Here is a 20,276-nt window from a genome sequence, read left to right as displayed (position 1 = left end):
CAGGAGTATCTGTTAAAAACTGAACCCCTGGTCGATCTGATAGTTACCAAAGTGGAACTCAATGACTCAGACTCAATGAAATCAGTCATCAGGTCAAATTCCAACTGATTAAATACTTTGGTTCACGACTAAATACACAGAAACTTCTTATTTATATCCTGCAACCACAGAAGTGTCAGTGTCTCATTTGTCAGCTCAAACTGTGCCCTGTGTTTTATTGTTAGTTTGTTTTATGAACAGATACCAGTGTCGGGCAGTAAGGCATTACTAGTGATAATATTACTTTCCCCAGTAATTAATAATGTAACTAAGTACTAATACATTTCAGTAATAATATTAGTGACAGCCTTACTTTAGTTGTCACACCTCTACTGATTTGAAATCCAACAATCACATCCTAGCAAGATGGAAACTCCTACATTCAGCAGCTGGAAATATTCACATTACTTTGATCTTAACAAACAAAACTGGATTTTAATCTTCGTAAATTGGGATTTTGTGGAGAAAGGACAGTTACAAATTTTGTGGGGAGTAGTATTATAGTAATATAACTTGTACTTGAGTATTAAGTAACTAAGTACTGTTGGCAGGGAGTAATGTGTAAAGTAATAATATTTTTTAAAAGAGTAATAAGTAATAAATATAATGTTTTAGGATGTAATTAAAAAGAGAGGAAGATATTTTTAATGTGGGTGAAGCATTATTGGATCAGGCACTAAATATTGTTAAAAAATGCTTCTCCCAGACAGAAATATGCTGTGAAATGCATCAGGTGTTAAAACAAGCTGACAGGGAGGCCAAAATATCCCCCATAAAGCGGCAGTGGTTCATGGTAAGAGGATGTGTGAGGGTCCGACTGTCTGTCGGGCACTTAAAAAGGGGTTTTGATCATCAGAAAATAGGCTTAGATAGAATTACTTCAGTGTACAAATCCTCTTCTGTGGACTACCTACTGTTAATGTGTAAAGAATACTACAATGTGAAACTCTATCCCCCCCAAAAAAGTGTCAATTTCATATTAAGGAATAATAAATAAAAAAAAGGTAAAAACATGAGAAATTAGTCTTTTTTCTTTTTTTTTAGCAGTTTTGGTCAGTCCGATTTATTCCAAGATCCCTTACAGCAGAGTCTCTTCAGGTTCAACAAACATTCAATGTTTAGTGGTAGGCCATTCAGATCAATCAAACATTATTCATTATTCCTGCCAGGACCTCCATACCACAAATAAAGCTGAGAGAAAAACAATTTTACTTGAATTCCATGCTATAATTTTATATCCTATGTCCTAAAAATCAGAAGCAGTAAAATATCATCCACAAACCATTCACAGTGATAGTGCAACGCATCATAAAACAAGTTTTAAAAAATCTCAGTAAAATAAAAACATCACAAAAGTGTTAGTGTGTTGATAAAACAATAACGTCAACGCCACATCAGATTGATTCCTAAGCAGTGCAAGGAGAATTCGTCTTCTCAGGGCTTCCCACACGGAAGAAGAAGCACTTTGATGTGAGGCTCTCGTGCAGAAAAACCTCGTTTAGTTGTTGAAACGACACGCTGAGTCCATGGCGAGCTGAATGCTGCAGAGTGAAACGACAGAATACAACTGGCTTCAGTATCAAATAACAAAATATAACTTTTATTATTAAATGATTGAACTGTCACGGGGGACAGTGCCGTGGAGTTTAACTGGGACTATACTGATACAGTGTGCAACGTCTGTACTCGCGTATACAGATCCAGTAAACAGGGAAATACTTTCTACAGTTTGTATAATCTGTGAGGAATTAGTTTTATTTGTTAAGATAATATTAAATAATGTGTCTGAGAGCTGCTAAACTTAAAACAATGGAATTATTTTGGGTTTAATGCAAAGCTTTTTGACTATTTAATGGTCTAAATACGGTTTTAGAGGCTTTGCGACCATCAGTGAGATTCTGAGTAGTGTAGTAGTGTCTTCACTGCGTTTAGGTTTTGTACTGTATATATTTAGCTTTGTAGTTCAGATTTTATGGGGTTATTTTTGTAACCATCTATCTGTAACTGTGCCTTCCTCTTTTGTTTTGTACAGATGTTCTCCTTAGCGGGTATTTCTCATAGCAAGATGGTGTATAGTAGTTCGTCATTGGGTTTAATGGTTTATTAATCCATGTTTGTTATAATAAAAGGAATATGTCACCCAGTACAAAAGTGTCGCTCACTAGATATATCAGACTTTAAATATACAGACAGAACTTGTTTGTGGGATCCAATCACTGTTGGTTTTGTTCTTTTCATGGGATTTATTTATCATCAATAAGAATAATACCAGACTCACCTTTTAGGGACATTTTACTTAAACCAACTTAAAACTGTAGATGACTTTATACAGATCAAACCAAACATATAAAAGACTGAAGTCATGAGAAACTGAAAGTAGAGACACACCACAATAAGACTTCTTACCTCCTACAATTACCAGTAAATAAGGATCATAAAACTACCAAGACAGAAGAAATAGGAAGATGAAAAAACAAATGTGGTTTATAAAGTGGGAAGTAGACCGTACCTCTCTGCAGTGTATCCTCTCTCACACAGGTTCACCAGAGCATACAGATGTCTCAGAGCATATTCATACTGAAACACAAGAGGACATCACATGTGTCAGAAATGTCCCCACATGACCAAAGTTTGTTTTCCCCCTGTTGTATTTGTGGAGCCCGAAATGTCAAACACTTCCAGAGAGAAGGGATTTTTTTTTTAATGAATGAACCCCATACAGCTGCATGAAAGTACCCAGGAAAATAATCAAGTGACATGATGAAGGATTTCTTATTCAGCAGGTTGACAAGTATTAGCTTTGGGCTAAGAGGTAAGATACAAAAGAAATATGATCATCCAGGGTCACAATGGGTCTCATGCAAGAACATTTTTGTTGTTGGCGGACACCTCTGTGTTTATTTAATTCCTTGCTGTGTACGTCTACTAATCTAATCTATCATTTTTAATTTTTAATAAAGTTTAATTTGTACTTTTATGTCCTTTGTAACGCTTTTTAATGCTATTATTTGATTCTGTTTTATTTTGCTGTTGTGAAGCACTTTAACTATGTTTCAAAAGTTGCTATACAAATAAAATGCATTATTATCATTATTATTATTATTATCTAATTTTCTCATATTTAAAGAACTAAATTAGCGAGTTATGAATATATTTGCCTTGCTCCACATGGGGAAAAAGACTTGTTTGACCAAATAGTTAAACAGTATTTATCAGTACTAAAACACTTGAGAATATGGTTTTCATGAAGTCAAGATGTATGAATTCATGCTTATTTTGCACTTGCTGCTTACTGTCAGTGGGTTAGAGTCAGCTGAATGCAAAAAGCCAAATGAACGTGGGTCTAATACCTACTGATGAACAGCATGTGAAACAAATCTGGTCGTTTCCTCTTTTATAGCAGAACCAGAGTCTTGGCACGTGAGTGAGTTTCAACTATTAACTACAGATGAATCCCGCCAAAACTGTGACTAATCAACCATCACGTTAAAAAAAACCCCAACACTGGTCTGTTCTGAACGCGCGGAAATGATTCTTCGGCGCAGCTCTACCTCGGTTTTGTGCCAGTTGAAGCAGTTGTGTTTGTAGTGGTTGACTGCAGCCTTGTAGCACTGGTGCTGGGAGAGGTCCGGCTCTGTCGTTGAGAACCTCCTCGGCCTTCAGCTTATTGCCGGTCACCTTCTCAACCACTTGGCGCATATTGTCAGCCAGCATCTCCCTGATCTGAACACACACACACACACATTAACACACATTAACACACTGAAAACTGGACCGTGGGAACTGTTACGGTGAAAGTTAAATCTTCCCGTTAAATGTGATTCGCATGGCGTGCTTGAAAAAGGTCTTTCACAGATGACCTGAAACATACGACATCCAAATGGAGCAGAGGGTCAGTCTTTACCTTCAGGTGGGTGTTGATCTCCATCAGCAGCCCCCTCGCCTGTCTGATATCATTGGACGACATCATCTTCCTCTTGAGGATGGCCAGAGGAACGTCGGGGCTCGGGGTCAGATCCAGGTTTGTTACTGGCGTCAGGGTCATTGGAGGAGCGGACTGGCTGCTTGCCTTTCGGCTACCCTGAAACGCCATAACCTTCATGTGGGCCAGAGTCTGTATAGAAAGTCAGAAACTCAAGGTCAGAATCAAAATAAGGGCAGGAAACAAACATTTCTCTCTGCCTTACAGTTCCCCTCCACAACATTACTCAGACAGTCATCTAGACTTCAAATAAAATCCTCAGCACAACATTTTCCCTCCTTCATTCATTCATTAATTCATTCTTTCACCTTGTTTCCAAACTGCTGGACATGGCTGGTGTTTGTGTGGCCCTTCACGATCTTGAACTGCTTCAGCAAAGTTTCTTTGGTCAGGTCCTCCTGGGAAGCACAATGCGAGACAAAAAAATCCCCTGTTTTATAAACTGTTTGATAAAATAGGCAACAATTAGCAAAGTAATCTAAAGTGATCAAAATCTTTCAGAAATGACCAATTACACAGTGTGTTTAGTTCCTATTTGTTTAACTTTCTGTTGATGAGGTTTCTGTTCTGGGATGCTTATATATTGTAGGACCACAGGTGCTGTCATTGCTCATGCAAACAACCAGGTTGTTATTCTGCTGCTAAAAGCAAACCACTGTTTCTGCTGTTGGAAACGTTCACCACTTCCTTTTCCTGTCCCTGCCTTTTTGATAGCAGGTGTGTTTGGAACAGCGAATAAACCTTTAATGGACTTCATATAGTCTGAGTTGCTATTGTATCATTTAATATCAGTTGGCAACAGAGCGGTAAAACTACCATTCAACTGTATGAAATACAACAAAAAGCAAAAATCTCTGAAGGAAATTGAATTGCTGCTGAAACTTTAGCTTACTTTAAGAATCTAAAATGTGTCTTTGCATGCACTTTTTTTATTTAATCAAATTATAAAATTTATTTAAAATGTGTTTTGAAGTTTCCAAGAAAAGTAGAATGTTAAGCTTTTCAGAAAAAATGATTCGATTATGGTCACATTTTCCAACAATACCCATTCGATGTATTGCTGCTAGGTAACATTAAAAAACTAAAAACATTTGGTAGCTTTTATTGCGAAGTAGAAATACATTGTATTTGTCACAACAGTTAGCACTGAAATCTCAAATATTATAATTTAAGAATGTCAAGGTACCAGAAATGTATTAGTTGATACCAATACCAGTGAAAGTCCACGATTCTCGCCCCAATCCTCATTTAATATTTACTATCTGCTGAGTCCTGATCCAAAAGCTCTGTCTTGCAATAAGAAAAAGAAAAAGGCCTGCATCCAAACTGTTCCCTTCATTTTGCTTTATTCAATAACAATAACACTCTCTGTAATCTTTTTTGTAATGCCGCTCCCTTTTAAAGTGTCCTGCAGCTGCTTGTTTGTTGTTCCAGTGCAGCCTTTACCTGAGTTACCTGAATGAACTGTTTCTTTTCCTCATCTATACCTTTTGTTCGGATTATGTAAATAATTTGTTCTTATTTGCTTTTTGTTCGAGGAGCTTTCGTTGCACTTGGTGTGGCGAGGCAGCAGAGAGAGCTGAGGATGGAGCACTGTGCATGGAAATTTTGCAGGTAAAACACCTGTACAGCTGCACATGTTCTCCTTCTTCCTATGACATTTAGTGGTCGACTAGAATACAGGTGGGTGTATATGCTGCCGCATCAGATCCAGAAGAATTGCAAACTAGTCCTCTAGAAACAGACATCCACTTGGTACCGAAGTATCGGTTCTTGTGAAGTCCCTAATGTAATTACATATAATTTAACATTGATCTAAAAGGTTTATCATTTAAATTACATTTTTTTTTTCTGTTCATCAAATACAAGAGGGGAAACACCACCCACCACATCAGAGTCCTCCATCCAGTTCACACTGTACCAGTCTCCCAGGTATGTGTCCCTCTTCTCGTCATAGTAGCAGGCGTAAGAGGACTCATGAGCGTTTGCTGCTGTGGTGGCGTACACTGAAAAACACAGAGACATTCTCACATTACGCTGTGTAACAGTTTGGTAGAGTAATTTTCCAGTTGACAAACCTAAACATGACTCACATGAACACATGAAGCTCTAAAAGGACAGTTTGTGAACTCACTCAGAGGTTAAAGGATGAATGTGTTCCAGAAATAAAAAACTGACTGCTGCTTTATATTTGCACTGATCATGGTCATTTAGACCACAGAGGGAAGTGTGTAAAAACTGTCTCTGGTTTAATACAATAAAACCAGAACCTTCCATGTCCTGTGCCGGTCCGGTTATGTTTATCACATGAGGCCAAGCACATGACAGAGTGGCTGGCCTCAATGCTGCCATAATGCTGACCCAAGTGTTTGACTAGACACAACAAAAGGACTATAAGTCGTAAACTAAAGTCCACAAACTGCCAACTAGCCTGGACACGACAAAGGACCTAAAGAATTGAGATAAAAGCTTAAAAAACAACAACAACCTATAACTCATTAAAGAGATCACATGAGCTTATACGTGTGATTCTTGGCAGGGTTTTGTTTTCTACCTCAAATGTAGGTGAAGTCTAATGGTCACAAGGAAAAAGTCATGTTGCCGAGGGTTTAAGTACTCATCGATTGACACTTTCTATTGATCGCTGCAGCTTCATTATCTCTTGGTGTTACTGGGAAGCCACCCTGCTGAGGTAAAGTTCAGCTCACCGTCAATGTCAGCAGGGAGTTTGTTCATCATTGACCCGGACTCACATGCCTCGATGTAGAACACCATCTGTGGAAGTGAAACAAGCTTCATGATCTAATCTTCTGGCACATTATCAGCTGATTGGATTTAATCACCAGCATACTTACTATAGGGGATGTACACACATATAGGCCTAAAACAACAACAACAATAACAACAACATAGCAGCATGTTGCTACGTACCTTTTTGTATTTCTTATTTTCATGCATGTATTTAATAGTTTCTTGGAGGTCTTCCACATGGAGCTGCAGACAAAGAGAGCAAGGACAAAAATCAAAAACACTGCACGCTCATTACATTAAATTTTTCCTTATTCTTGTATTGTATATTATTCATGTTCTTATTATATTTAATTGTAAAGTAATTTATTTTGTTCTATTTGTTATTTTTGTACTACTTTCCCCTGTGCTGCTGTGTCCAATCTATGCATTTTTATCTAACACAAGTACCAAAAACATGTCAAATGATACCCATAATGTCTCTCTGTGGCTCTTGAGCTTTGCTTTATGTCATTTACTATTCCCTCAATCATACTAAATGGGATAGTATGGACAATTAAACAAATATCTATGATGTTAAAATTATGTTTATATAGATACAGATATAAAAACAAAGACACATGACTGATCTTGTGAGAGATAATTACCTGACAAAACGAGTTCAACCACGTAAGAGTAGTTCATACCTGGTTTACTTTTTGTGGTTCAGAACCATCTTATGTGTGTTGGTGCAGTAAGCCAATGGGTAAACATTAGCAAAAAACAGGAAGTAGAAAAGTGCTTACCTCATCGTTAGGGAAGGCCAGAATACCAGGCGCCCCGTGGTCGGTGAAATACACAAACACGTGATCGTTGGGGCCGCTGCCAAGACAAACAGAGCAAGGTTAGATGGAAAGAAAATCTTCATAAACCAGATTTGGTGCTGCTCTGATGTTATTGAGTCGGGAGATTTACGGCTTTATTCTCTTTGTTTTATTGGATTACTTGCCTCTTCAACACTTTTCCAGAGCCACCTTTGACATTTGAGGAGTCGCCCTTCAGCACAGCCAGAAAGTTTTGCGGGGTCACATCCTGCGGGAGGGAGAGCACCCAGTCAGAAATCACACAGTTTTCAAAGTCTCATCAAACAATCAGTTTAAATGTCAACAGCACTGCAACACATTTATTTAAGAGCTATGATTGCCACTCTTGTACAAATGTTTGCGCCGAGCCACTCACATCCCCGGTGTAGTCTTTAGGAACTCCCTTATACACATCTGTGCCATTCGGCCTGTTGATCACTATCCCGGGGGTCGGGTTACTGGAAACAAAAATATGATTCAGATTTGCAGGAGGAAGTGCAAACGGCTGACAATACACTTTGGTATGATGACAGGGCAGCGAACAAATGATTCTCTGATCAGGTGACAGCTTCATAGCACACAAGGTTTTACTATTTTTCCACTACAGAATCACTTTCTATAACTCTACACAACGAAGGCTGGAAGAAACTCCACTGTGACAGTAATTATGCAGAGTTGCAACTCGTCTCAAGGGATTATAATCTGAAAATGTTAAGAATTTGGTTAGTTAGTCTGAAAATAAAAGACATTTAAAGATGATGAATCATGGATCATGAAATGTTAGTTGCAGCCCTTAATTCATGATTATCATAGTTTTATTGTGCACAAAAAAAAGATACTGCTATGCAAGCTGCACTCTTGCCTGTTTGTTTTAAATACAAGTTAGTTATTAACCACAAATCCAACACACCTTGTTAATAATGCCATATAAGAATATGATATGGATATAAAACTTCTGTCTAAAACTTGACCTACATTATGTCGAGGTATTTTTATACACGGACACGTCAGCCGGTGCTAAAGTGTGCAGATAGTTAATAATAGCTAAATCATTGGTTATTACTATTGCAGTGGAAATAATCTGCAACTTCTCTGTACCCACAGACGTTCCCATCAAACTGGTTCCAGCTTCTCCAATATGAGGATTTTGCTGCTTCTCTGGGTTTTATATCAAAGTAAAATGAATATCTTTGAGTTTTAGACTGCTCGTTGGACAAAACAAAACAATTTCATTACGTCACTTTGGGCTCTGACAACTTCTGATGGGCATTTTTCACTACTGAGTAATCAAAAAACTAATTAAGAGATTGAGAGATGATTAAACTTAGTGTTAGCTGCAACTCTAGTTAACTATTTGGAGATAGTTGCCTTCTGGATTCTACTCAAACTTCAGTCCAGACAAACTTTTTTTCATACATTCAAGCTGCTTTTTATAACACAAGAAAAGTTATTTTTAAAAAGGTTAAATATACAGTAGACTGAGAGTGAATTAATTGGTCCAACTGGGACACTAACTGACAGTCAACATGGCCAAATCAATGATCCTCCCTGTCGAACACTGCTGTGTCTTACTGCATGTCACAGTGTGTTACAGAGATCCTAATTCTGACTGAAACTGATGGATCTGCTTTCACTGCAGCTCCTCTATCCAGTCACCATGTCAGTAATACAACTCCAAGACCTGAAGGAGCACTAAAATTAGTTCCTTGTGACTCCTCTCACTGGGTCTCTGTACCTCAGCCTGTTAATGCTGCTGCTGCTGCTCTAACAATGACATGCCACAGCGACATGAGAAATACCAACGTGAGTGTGCGATTATTCTGTGGTTTAGAGATAGGACTGCGAGTGATTATCTTCATTTACAATTCATATTTTATCTCTTTATTAATCATTAGGATGGAGTTCCAACAACTCCAACAGTGAGACATCTTCTCTCTAGTGGAAGTCTGTGTTTAAACTTTCTCTCATCATCTTGTTAATAATTTAAGGTTATAAACTTATTATATTTGTGTTCCTAAAGCAGGATTTGGATAAAAGTAGCTCACGAAAAAGAAGCTGTGTCAGATTTTGTGGGTTACAGCTGTTGTTTTAGTGCATCAGATACATATTTAAATCAATATTTCTGTAAGTATCAAAGCAGACTCGACTTCAGCAGATACTCAATATTTTAAAAAAAAAATGAATTGAATCAAGATCAAGGCCATAAGAACTTCAATGGGACAAAATTTCCTGTCAGTCAACTAATTGATTACTTATCGTTTCAGCTCTACTGACAGACGACATGTGAAATATATTACACGTAGCTCCTGAGCTTTCTAATGACGTGACGCTATCAGAAGCTCATTACCATTTTCATCAGAGTTTCAGTTTACTGCTTTGTTCTATCGAGCACCTCAAAAACACACACAGGGCAAAGAGGAACACTCAATATAGGAACACAGTAATAAAGCATGTTAAGTTAATAACATGTAAAATACATGCAATACAGCATGTGTAAAAGATTTAAAGCAGCTAAGATCACATTCAGTATAACTGAGGCTGGAACTCATTTGCATTTTGTACTAACTCGCAATCGGGGGAAGAGAAGTCAAAAATAAATAGAACTAAAACTAAAACTACAGTGGGGTTTTTTTTTTATTTATTTAAAACACTTTAGGGGAAAGAAGAAGTCTGTATCACAAAAACATAAGTGTCAACTCACTCCTCGTTCTGTGCCAAGTCATCGTACATCATGACCACAATCTGCTCATCCGGGATGCCATTCTTGTGGACAATCTGGTAGGCATGGCAAGCATCGGCCTGAGAGACGGAGAGAGCAATAAGTACAGCTCACCTGCACCTTTTTAAGAGGATGGAGGGGGAAGAACTGTGGGAGAGCATGCATTGTGAAGGGGAAATGACTTATCTGAGGGTAAAGCTGATCTTATCAACACCAGTGCGGATTATAAAAGAACACAGCTGAGTCATGCACAGTTTACACTTGATAAGGTGACATTGTGGCAGCAGCTTCATGTAGTTTCCCTGTTGTTAGGACTCTCACCTGGTGCCTGTAGTTGTACCAGCCATTGGAGCCAGCCACGATGACCACCCAGTTTTTCCCACCTTCTGGCTGCTGGGAGGGGAACGCATTCACCAGCCCGAGACTCAGGCCGAGCAGGGCGAGGAAGACTGACCGAGACATACCCTCGTCTTCTGGGGTTGGGGTTGGAGTGGGAGTCCTGTATCACATGAATGACAGGGATAGTTAAAAGCTCTCAGAATAAATAAATAAATAAATAAAATGTGGATGCTGTGGGGATAAAACAACAGGTGTGGAAGCACACAAACAAACACACCAGCTGACAGCCCTGGGTGTCACATGATGATCTCAGAACCGAGCGAGCTAGTTGGTAGCACAACAAGCTAACACAACGGTGAAAAGAGGGAGGAGGGGGGGAAAAGCTAAGAATGCGCTATTAAGAAATTAAATGTAATAAATAAAAACCTCAGAGTCTTTTTACCTTCTGTTGTTGCTGTGCAGTACGAAGGAGAGCAGCGGGGAAGAGGAGAGCTACGTGAACGCGTCACAGCGGGAGTCAATGGGACATTTATATGTGACGTCGGGAAAAAAAAACCAACCCCAGTCGATAGGAATTCTCCTGCGGGAGCCAATCAGAGGGCTCGGTGGGGCGGGAGGGGGGCGGGGCTTCACTGTAAACAGACATGTGATCGAAGGACGATAACATGCGGGAGCTTGTGCGTCTGCTGTGCGGTTTAAGTGAAAACTAGATTAACGAGATCTCCAGTGGATCCTCATTTCCGAGAAAACAACTCCTTTCTTTAAACAAAAATGACAAATTTATAATGACAATAAGAGTGAACCTTGGTCGCTATAGTTACAGGACTTTTTTCATGCTCAATATGCTTGAGTAATATGTGCAAGTTAATTGAGAAATAAAGCAGACAGTGTTACTGTGCTTACTGAGCTTCATTCTTAACGAGTTTGAAAAATATCTTGCTTTGAAAAAGTCCACTTACTAGAGACTTACTTGAGATATGGCCATAGGCTCATTAAGGAATAAAGTGAATGGCATAAAGATGTAATGGTTTAACTGCAATGTTTATGTTTTACAGTAGCCTGATCTGAACTAGTTGACCTTTACCTTGTTGATGAAGCACTAATTGGGAGTTTAGGTGTTGGGCAGAACAGAGCAGTAAAGACATTGTGACATTATCATCGCAGGCAAATGTCAGAGAAATGTCCACAAATCCTCCACCATGCATTACCGATACAAATCGGTGAAAGCAGCAAAATAGCTCTCTAGACCGCAAAATATATGTCTTGTCTGCCAGAACCTGAGTTAAAACACCAGTCTCCTCATTCACTCAACTGTGTTTAAATCAGTTTGTGTATGATGAATTTTATCTATTTTGTTTTCTTGTGTAAAAGGAAATTCTTAAATAATGTGCAACTTTGGGCGATAAAATCATATAAATAATAATGTGATATACAAAGCTTTTGAGGAATGAATAACGACCCTCCAAATAAACTGTAACACTTTGACTTATTGTAACAACACAGAGAAAACTGAGAAACATCTGGCAGATCTACTGAATGTAAAAATCAGTATGAATAGTGTGAAATTAGATTTATTTGTAACCAGAGGTCAGAAAATCCAAATTATAATATGCAAAAAAATAATAAAATTGAGAAATATACACTTAAAAATTGGTTTTAAAACTGACTGATTCAAGAAGACAAGACCTACAGATTCTTCACACACCAACAGGCAACATGGCACATATTTTTTGCAGCAGTTCCTTATAAACTATTCAAGCAGGCACAGTAAAGAAATGTCACATGATACATGTTTCACTGTGCTATAAAACATATTATAAACCACAGCAGGTAACTCATAAAACCCCCTACCACCTCACTGCACCTGCTAATCACAAGTTTCATTTCAAACTTTGTCTCTCACGCAACATTACTTACTTTTAGTAAAAGTCCCTGTTGATGACCGAGCTTAGCGTGAACCAGTGCTTATTTAGACTGTCGGATTCCCGAAAATGGTAAGAGAATTCAATAAAATGATTCATAGACAACCAGAAGAGGCGTATTAAAGATGTCAGCAATAAATCAAACTTTTATTTCTCCATATAGAAAAAGAATTAAGTTAAATAGTGAAACAGTCCAACAAAAATTCGGCATCTTGTTTTCAACCAATGGTCCTTAATACATTAACCTTTGTCCCAAAATGAAAAAAAAAAAAAAGATGTAACAAAGTGTAAATACCATGTTCACAGTAATAAATATTGAAAACAAAATCTTTTATACATTGACATTATATATATATATTTGTGTAAATATATATATATATAGATATATATATATAGATATAGATATAATCATATACAGTAAAAAGTTATTTTCAAGTTTATCAAACATAAAATAGTAAAATAAAAATGGCTGAAAACAGAATGACGATTGCATTTTTTTCATTCCCAAGGCATCGGTAACCATGGCCATTCAGAGTCTGTAATAAATAAAATGTGATATTATCTAAAGAGGGTAGTGCATCACTGTAAATTAAAAAACAAAAATTATAGTGCAAGTTCTTTTTTTTCTTTGCGCAAAGTAATCTTGCAAATTTCCAAAAATGTATAAAGTAATCCAAACGGAATGACAACAATGAAACAGAGGAGTCTGTTGAGCACAGCACCGTCAAGTCTCAGTCTGTTCTGCACCACAACTTCCTCTGTAGTCTTGGCAGCACAAAACTAAAAACAATAAAAAAAAAAAAAAAGCTTTCATGTGTATGAAACCATGGCAGATATTCAATACCAGGCTTATTTTGGCAAATTATTTAAAGACAATCAAAACACACAAAAACAAAAAAAATCTCCACACGCTCTTTTACACTCAGGTCTGTCAGAATTGCCAACAAAATAGTTCGATGAAATGCATAGAAATTAATTACCAGTAGCGAGAACTAACTTAACTTAAGGGTTTGTTTACTGTCATGCAGCATTTCTGAGACGCAAAGCAAGGCAGATACTGTGGATGTGTATTGATGCAGTAAAGGATCTTGGATGAATGTATACTCTGCCTCTGCTTGCACTTTTCCCTGGCTTCCTTTCCCCCTCAGCGATAAGGAACAGGGGAGGGGGGAGAGCTCCCATTTCCTGTTTGTCTGCAGGCTCCTCTGTCCTGCTGAAAGCCAGGGACGTCTGGCTTCGTCTTCACACGGGTGTGTGTGATGTGTGTGCTTGCTTGTTTCAAACCTCTGCGCCCAACTCAATGACCCCAGTCTCAATAATGGGCACTAGCTTATCTTCCACCTGTACCAGCAGGATGGTCTTGTCGATATGGGAGCGATTGGCTGGGTCACGGCTACAAGGCACCCACCGGTGAATCACCTGCAGAGGGCAACAGAGGAGGCCGCTTTGTGAAAGGAAGCATCCAATCAAATTTATGAAGCATTTATTACAGAGCAAGTAGGTCACAGAGGGTGTTACAGTCCAAAAAAAAAAAAAAAAAAAAAGGACACGAGTACAAACAAGATTATCATAGCAAAATCATATTTTTAGCATAAAGGGTCAGGGAGTGTGTGAGTGTGTGTGAGAGCTGACGAACAACAGCAGGACAGATTTACTTGTCCATAAATCCAAAATCTAACTTTCATTTATCTGTGCATTATAAATAAAAGGTAAAAAAAAAAAGACTTACATGTCCTTCCATGCCCTCTAAGGGGCTCCAGTCCCTCCAGCAGGTCCGTCCTGCCCTCAGTCTTATCGTCTCGTCAGGCCACTGCAGCTCCTTCCGCTTCGATAAGTTGATGGTCTCTAGCACATGGCTGACGTCCACAATCTGAACGACATCGCAGGAGCACGAGAATAAAAATCCCATCATCACAGCAGGACAGAGTTTTTGCTTTTACTTTGACAGCTTAAAACTGAGTGACAGTATCACAGAAAGCAATGACATGCAACAAAGGCAGCAGAATACAGTGCTTCCTGTGACTAATTATCATTTCAGTAGAGTATTAATGTAATTATAGAGTGTATTAGTGGAGGATGACATGGCCTAAAATTCTATAAATGGCCTATATTTAAATTATATGCATAACAAGATTAAGTGTCCACAGCCATTCTAGCAGCTCTGCAATGCTGTACATGAGCTAAATGTTAATATCAGTGTTAGGGCTGCACAATATGGTAGATCATTTCGACAGGTATTACAATTGCGATATGATTTGCAATTTGAAGGGTTTTTTTTCATCACAAAATTATGTGACAAACATCTTTTCGAAATGTGTTGCCGCCCAAGGGGACATTTTTGTGGACTCACTGACAGACAGAGGAAGCTATAGAGCTGCTGCTGGTGCTTTTAAAATCAAGTAGCTCTATCTGTCAGTGAGCTAAAGATCTGAGAAAGGCAGGTCTAATTACAGGCAACTGAATGACAAACACTTAAAACTCTCTGGCACAGTTTTCTGTTTGTTGATGTCGATAAATGCGTGACACAGAAATTGCTAAGTTTCACTTGCTAAACTCTGCCAGTGTTCTTTTTGTTTTCTGGATATGATTTCATTCCTGATTATTTTTACACAATATTTACAAACCTGCACTCTGTAGGAGATGTCATCTCTGCGCACGGTGGAGACGGTGGGGTTGTGTTGTTGAGGGTGGTGATGATGGTGATGATGCTGGCTGAGGGGATCGGTCACGGTGTTGCACATGCCGTCGTTGCCCAGGAGGCCCACCAGCGTGTGGCGTTTGCAGGGAGGGATGCTGTGGCTGGAGAGAGAGCCGGAGGGGCCGGTAGGGTCGGAGGTGGAGCCCAGCCGGAGTTGCAGGGAGGTGGGGAGCGTGCGCAGAGACAACTGGCTGGTGGAGGAACGTCGGCAGGGCTCCAGGCCTGTGGTGGAGGTGCGCAGGGAAGAGTGACGACTGCTGCTGTAGCGGTAAGAGGATGACTGGCTGGCAACAGAGGCTCGGGCAGGAGAGTGACGTACCAAACCCGACTGAACAGACTGGGAACTCTGACTGGTGCCTGGACATAGACCATATGAAATTAGGGAAGTTCTCCAGTGATTTAGTGCGGCAATCTCATCAAATTTGAGGACTGAGAGGGACAGACTTTTAAAAAAAATTGTCAAAATTGATGCAGCAGAGGCCGTAATATCCTGGATTTCAGTCCCACAGTCATCTTTCAAAACTACATATCCCAAGTTCATAACACAAGCTTTCTGTCAAAAGTGTGAAATCTCAAGTTCAGCCCGAGAGAACCTTGATGGCATCATCGAAGTTACTCTCTCAGACTCCAGAGAGCTCCTCCGGAGCTACACAATACAGTATGCAACTGTTTTTGCAGGCTGTGCAGCACTGACCAACCTTTCTGTGTAAACTGAGTGGAGTACCCCTTAAATAAAAGCAACAACGATTGTAGCTTTTCTTAAATGAACACTGTGCGTCTCCAGTGAAATTTAAACTATACTTAGTTTAACAGAACTCAAAAAGATTAATTTGTCAGTGTATTCATAGCATTAGTGGTTGTCAGGTACAGCAGTTCTCACCCAGAGTGTGCGGCTGGTACGAGTGGGGGGGTGCAGGTCCAGAGTTCCCACCCTGCGACATTGAGCTCTGCTGAGAGTCGCCCCCTGTCCCATTTCCACTGCCACAGGACAACCCCCCTGCATCTGAATCCTCGATATTCCCTCCACTGTTACAGCCAGCACCGCAGCCTTTCCGTAACCTACAAAAGAAAATTCATCATCTTTTAATAAAGATTAAAAACACAGAGAAAGAAAGAAGAAAACATTAACAGGTCACACAGTGGCACAGATGACTGACATACTTGTGTTTATAGGAGCACTACAGAGAGCCACAAACCTGTGCCACGTGCTGACAACAAAGTTCCGGATATTCCCCATGCTGATAGGGCCTCCCAGGATGTGTCCGAGCTGTGGGTGCGAGTTGCAGTAGGAGGTGGTCAGCGGAGAGACATAGATGGGATATCCGATGGGCTGGTCACAAGAAGAATTGATCATGTTTCGCAGAGCCTGCTTAGCGTTCTGAATGCTCCCGCGCTCTGGATTTCTGTTTCTCAGGAACACCAACTCCTGCTGCTGCCCCGCCCAAAGGCCTCGGACGCATTCTTTATTCACCTGCAGCACAAGAGATTCAAATTTCATCAAGTATTGTGTCTTAGTAATAGCAACAATCAAGCAATCAACCACTAATTAATCTGCTGCAGTTCTCACCTTGATGACACGGAAGCTGAGGTATCTTCGATTGAGCATAATGATTTTGTACTCGTTGGTTCCCTCGTCAAGGACGTGGCGTAGGGCGAGGAGCGATGGGGCATTGGACAGCACAGCGCTCCTCCAGGCTGGGTCGCCCTCGTGAGCGATGACCAGGTTCTGCTGGTGCGTGGAGATGGCCTCGAAAAGAACTGCCGGCTCATCGTACTCATCTGGGGACGTGAAGTGGTCCTAAAAGAACAGGGGCAACATTTTGTTACAGATCCAGTTTGACCCAGAAATTGAGGTAAAAAAAACTGTTTAATCCGGCAGCAACAACATGACACCCATGGCAGCTCACCTGGTGTAGTTTGAGAGACATTCGGATTCCAGGCACCACAACTTTCCTGAGGAGTTCCATGTCTGCGAAGATCCACTCGTCTCGCACTGAGGAGATGCGGAAATCTCCTTTAAATAATGCATGAAGTCCATAAAGGAACGACTCCAGATTGCTGTGATGGAAAGAAGAAGTTGAGGACATACAGTTTGATCATTACTCACAAGGTTTAAAGAACAGTTCATGCAGACAGAAAGGAAGGAAGAAACGAAAACACGTGTATGTGCAAGCATCATGTACATGTAGTATAGCACAGATGACCATGTGTCTGCTTGTCTGGCCTACATAAGTGAACCCTCGCTCAGTCATTAAAGCATTATAAAAGGTTAACTTATTATAATAAAGATTACTAAATAACCTGGACATATGATGGGATGCTGTTCCCAGAGCTCTCCTCCCCAGCACACACAGACCAAAGCAGAGCAGCACCAGAGCCGAGTCTTTCTCACAGTCCAGAGGCTACGAACAAAGCAAAGACAAAGAAGATTCATGAAACATTAAATCCCATTTGTTGCTAACTTGTACCTGAAAATCTTAACAGTATTGTATGTAGTAGTATTGTGATTTTTTTGATCCACAGCATTCCTGTTGTCACTCAGGGAACAATAATCCAGCATTACCTTGGCCCTTCGAGAGTTGCAGTACTGGATCCAGCCCAGGTAGACTCCACAGAAGCTGTCCCTGGAAATGCCTGCGAGTCGGTGGTCATAGTCCTCGTCGATGTTGGGATTGAAGGTGGGATCCAGGTCGACATAGTTCCTCTCTCCACATGCCCGCAGGCCGTCTTTCATGGTCTCATTAGCCAGCCACTCTTCCAGTTTTGGCGAAGCGATCACATAGTAGATGATACCCTAAGACCATGAAGGGACGATGTTTAGATCATATATATAAATAATACATGGTGAATTTAAAAAGTGACACCTTCTTTTTAAGAAGTCCAGCCACATCCCACTAACCTTGACATAATAGGTGGTCAGGATGCGTCGAAGGTCAAACACCTGCAGCATGGAGGCGGCGCTGTTATCAGTGATGCTGTAGCCCTCCAGCACGTATTTGGTGACCAGCACCTCCCAGGCCAGCCAGCGCTGTCCAAAGGCAGCATTAAAGGACAGGATGTGAGGGAGGTGGCCCGGCTCGCAGCAACAACAGCCCTCATCTTCCTCCACCCCCTCAGTGATGGCCTCCACTTCCCTCTGCTGGCAGTAAGTTCCTGTGGAGGGAAATATTGATAGATTTATACAGACAGAATACACCACAAAACAGAGATCAACTTGTGTGGAGAGTCCAGGTTATTTCTGTAAATAGCACAGTATCATGTCAAGAAGCAAATTGAGAGAAAATCTAATTTTCCCACTGACCTGTCAGAATCACACATATATAAACTGTTTATTAATAATCTTGACACACAAAAAGATAAAAACATGTCTGACGCAGTGAAGAAAATCTATTTTCATAAGTCACAGTTGAAAAAATTGCTGACAGACTACTGATGAGAGTCATAAGTGCCTGAGGAGTGTCTCCAACTCTGTTAAAGGTTCACAGTGTGTCACACGCTCTCTGTTTCAGCAGGTATGTTGTGCGGCAGAGCACTAGTGCCTGAAGTCATGCTGATAAAGCATGCACAGGTGTTTTTCTCAGGAAGATAGAGCACGTCTGGGCCAATATGCTGGAATGCTCATGTCACAAATGGAAATGCTGGGCAACTGATTAATGATCCTCATTTGTTCTCAGTGAATGAGGAAGTTCTTCAAAATCAAGAACTACGTCAAGTACAGTAGTTTGCAAATAATGTGGAGGGGTTTAGTTTAACATGCTTGGGAAAAAAGGTAGTGGAGATAAATCTGTACAAATATGATGATTTGGAGACTGAAGTTGAACGGCACTGAAAAGATCAGTATATTGACTTTGTTGATTTTCAAAGTTGTTAACTAAAGCCACATACACCAGGAGCCAGTGGCACCAGCTGTTCAAACTTCATCTGTTATAATACACAAAGGGTCCTTTAAGTGGAAACACATGGACCTTCTCACCTCTGAACTCCAGCCCTCGGAGCTGAAAGGTGACCAGGCCGTTGCCGATCTCGATAAGGTGCACCAGAGCGTTTAGGTAGTCGGAGGCCAGGATGAAGCAATCCCCGGTGCTGAAGTTGCCCCATCTGCCCAGGAGGAGGTCTCCACACAGGCTGTGCTGCAGGGACCGGGTAAGGTGTTCGTAGAAGATTGAGTTCAAATTGTTGTCATCAGAGCCTGAAGAGGGAAAGAACAATGGTTTAAAACAGAAAAAAGGAAGATTAGGAAAACACATTATTACATTTTATGTTTAGTCACTGGCAGCACTGGAACAGATGGAAGATGTGAAGCAGTTTCTTGTAAAAATACACTTTTTCTTTTAACCTTAATCACAAAGTATTACTTAGATCAGAGCATAGATTCTCCCAATTTCCCTAAATGAAATCGTGGTCTCAGCTAGAGATACCAAAAAGGAAGATGAGAGAGAGAAAGGAGGTGCTGTAAACAGTTGTTTCAGATCCTTTGTGCTGCCAAAATACATTTTAAATGCAAAATGATGCCCTCACCTGGATTTCTGTCCAGCTGAGAGGCCAGCCGAGTGTTCGAGTGATCCACTCTCTTGGTGCTGCAAACAGATAAGATTGAAAATCACAAACTCACAGAAATAGTATTGGATCTGAACATGGAATTGTATTTTAAAACATTTTTCCCTACTTGTAGTCTCTCTCCCAGAACTTGACGGGACGGACATAGGAGGTGATGAAGATGGCACTGCCCAGGAAGGGGTTAAGGGGAGTGGAGAAGATTGCAGACACCACAGCCTGGACAAACAGCATGGCAGAGTCTGGGGGGGGGGCTCAGGTCAAGGATCACTTTTGTGTGTCCATGTGTCAAACATGAGCTTGATATAAACCAGACATTTAGAAACTGTAATAATAGTGAGACTCAAAAGGGTCTCTAATGTTTTACCAATTTTCCTACATGAAGGAGACAATAACAGCGTTAAAAACACACGTGAAACAGCATCAACCAATA

The 20,276-nt window shown here is 40.3% G+C and overlaps 2 protein-coding genes across 3 annotated transcripts in view; both read right to left on the bottom strand.

Annotated features, from left to right (window-relative positions):
• Positions 1-1,132: 1,132 nt before the first annotated feature.
• lgmn (legumain) lies at positions 1,133-11,235 on the bottom strand. Its single transcript, XM_051396047.1, is given in 15 exon segments — positions 1,133-1,580; positions 2,549-2,616; positions 3,591-3,674; positions 3,676-3,762; positions 3,944-4,153; positions 4,330-4,419; positions 5,909-6,027; positions 6,730-6,796; positions 6,953-7,015; positions 7,555-7,630; positions 7,758-7,840; positions 7,988-8,069; positions 10,313-10,410; positions 10,652-10,829; positions 11,112-11,235. Coding segments are annotated over 14 exon segments (1,311 nt in total). The 5' UTR covers positions 10,793-10,829; positions 11,112-11,235; the 3' UTR covers positions 1,133-1,537.
• A 1,475-nt stretch (positions 11,236-12,710) lies between these two features.
• The window catches only part of pcnx1 (pecanex 1), a 32,213-nt gene continuing 24,647 nt past the window's right edge, over positions 12,711-20,276 (bottom strand). For both annotated transcript variants that reach the window (XM_051395998.1, XM_051395999.1), the window contains 13 exons: positions 19,956-20,085; positions 19,808-19,866; positions 19,263-19,478; positions 18,189-18,442; positions 17,853-18,083; positions 17,591-17,691; positions 17,197-17,347; positions 16,857-17,087; positions 16,486-16,760; positions 16,170-16,348; positions 15,216-15,646; positions 14,321-14,461; positions 12,711-14,010 (listed from right to left, as the gene is read on the bottom strand). In XM_051395998.1, the coding sequence (XP_051251958.1) occupies positions 13,870-14,010; positions 14,321-14,461; positions 15,216-15,646; positions 16,170-16,348; positions 16,486-16,760; positions 16,857-17,087; positions 17,197-17,347; positions 17,591-17,691; positions 17,853-18,083; positions 18,189-18,442; positions 19,263-19,478; positions 19,808-19,866; positions 19,956-20,085 (2,540 nt within the window). In that variant the 3' untranslated portion in view covers positions 12,711-13,869. The remainder of the gene's footprint in view (positions 14,011-14,320; positions 14,462-15,215; positions 15,647-16,169; positions 16,349-16,485; positions 16,761-16,856; positions 17,088-17,196; positions 17,348-17,590; positions 17,692-17,852; positions 18,084-18,188; positions 18,443-19,262; positions 19,479-19,807; positions 19,867-19,955; positions 20,086-20,276) is intronic.

Source organism: Dicentrarchus labrax, unplaced genomic scaffold, assembly GCF_905237075.1.
Source record: "Dicentrarchus labrax unplaced genomic scaffold, dlabrax2021, whole genome shotgun sequence".
Taxonomy (NCBI): domain Eukaryota; kingdom Metazoa; phylum Chordata; class Actinopteri; family Moronidae; genus Dicentrarchus; species Dicentrarchus labrax.
Note: the sequence above shows the minus strand (reverse complement) of the source record. Positions and strands in the feature narration are given on the sequence as shown.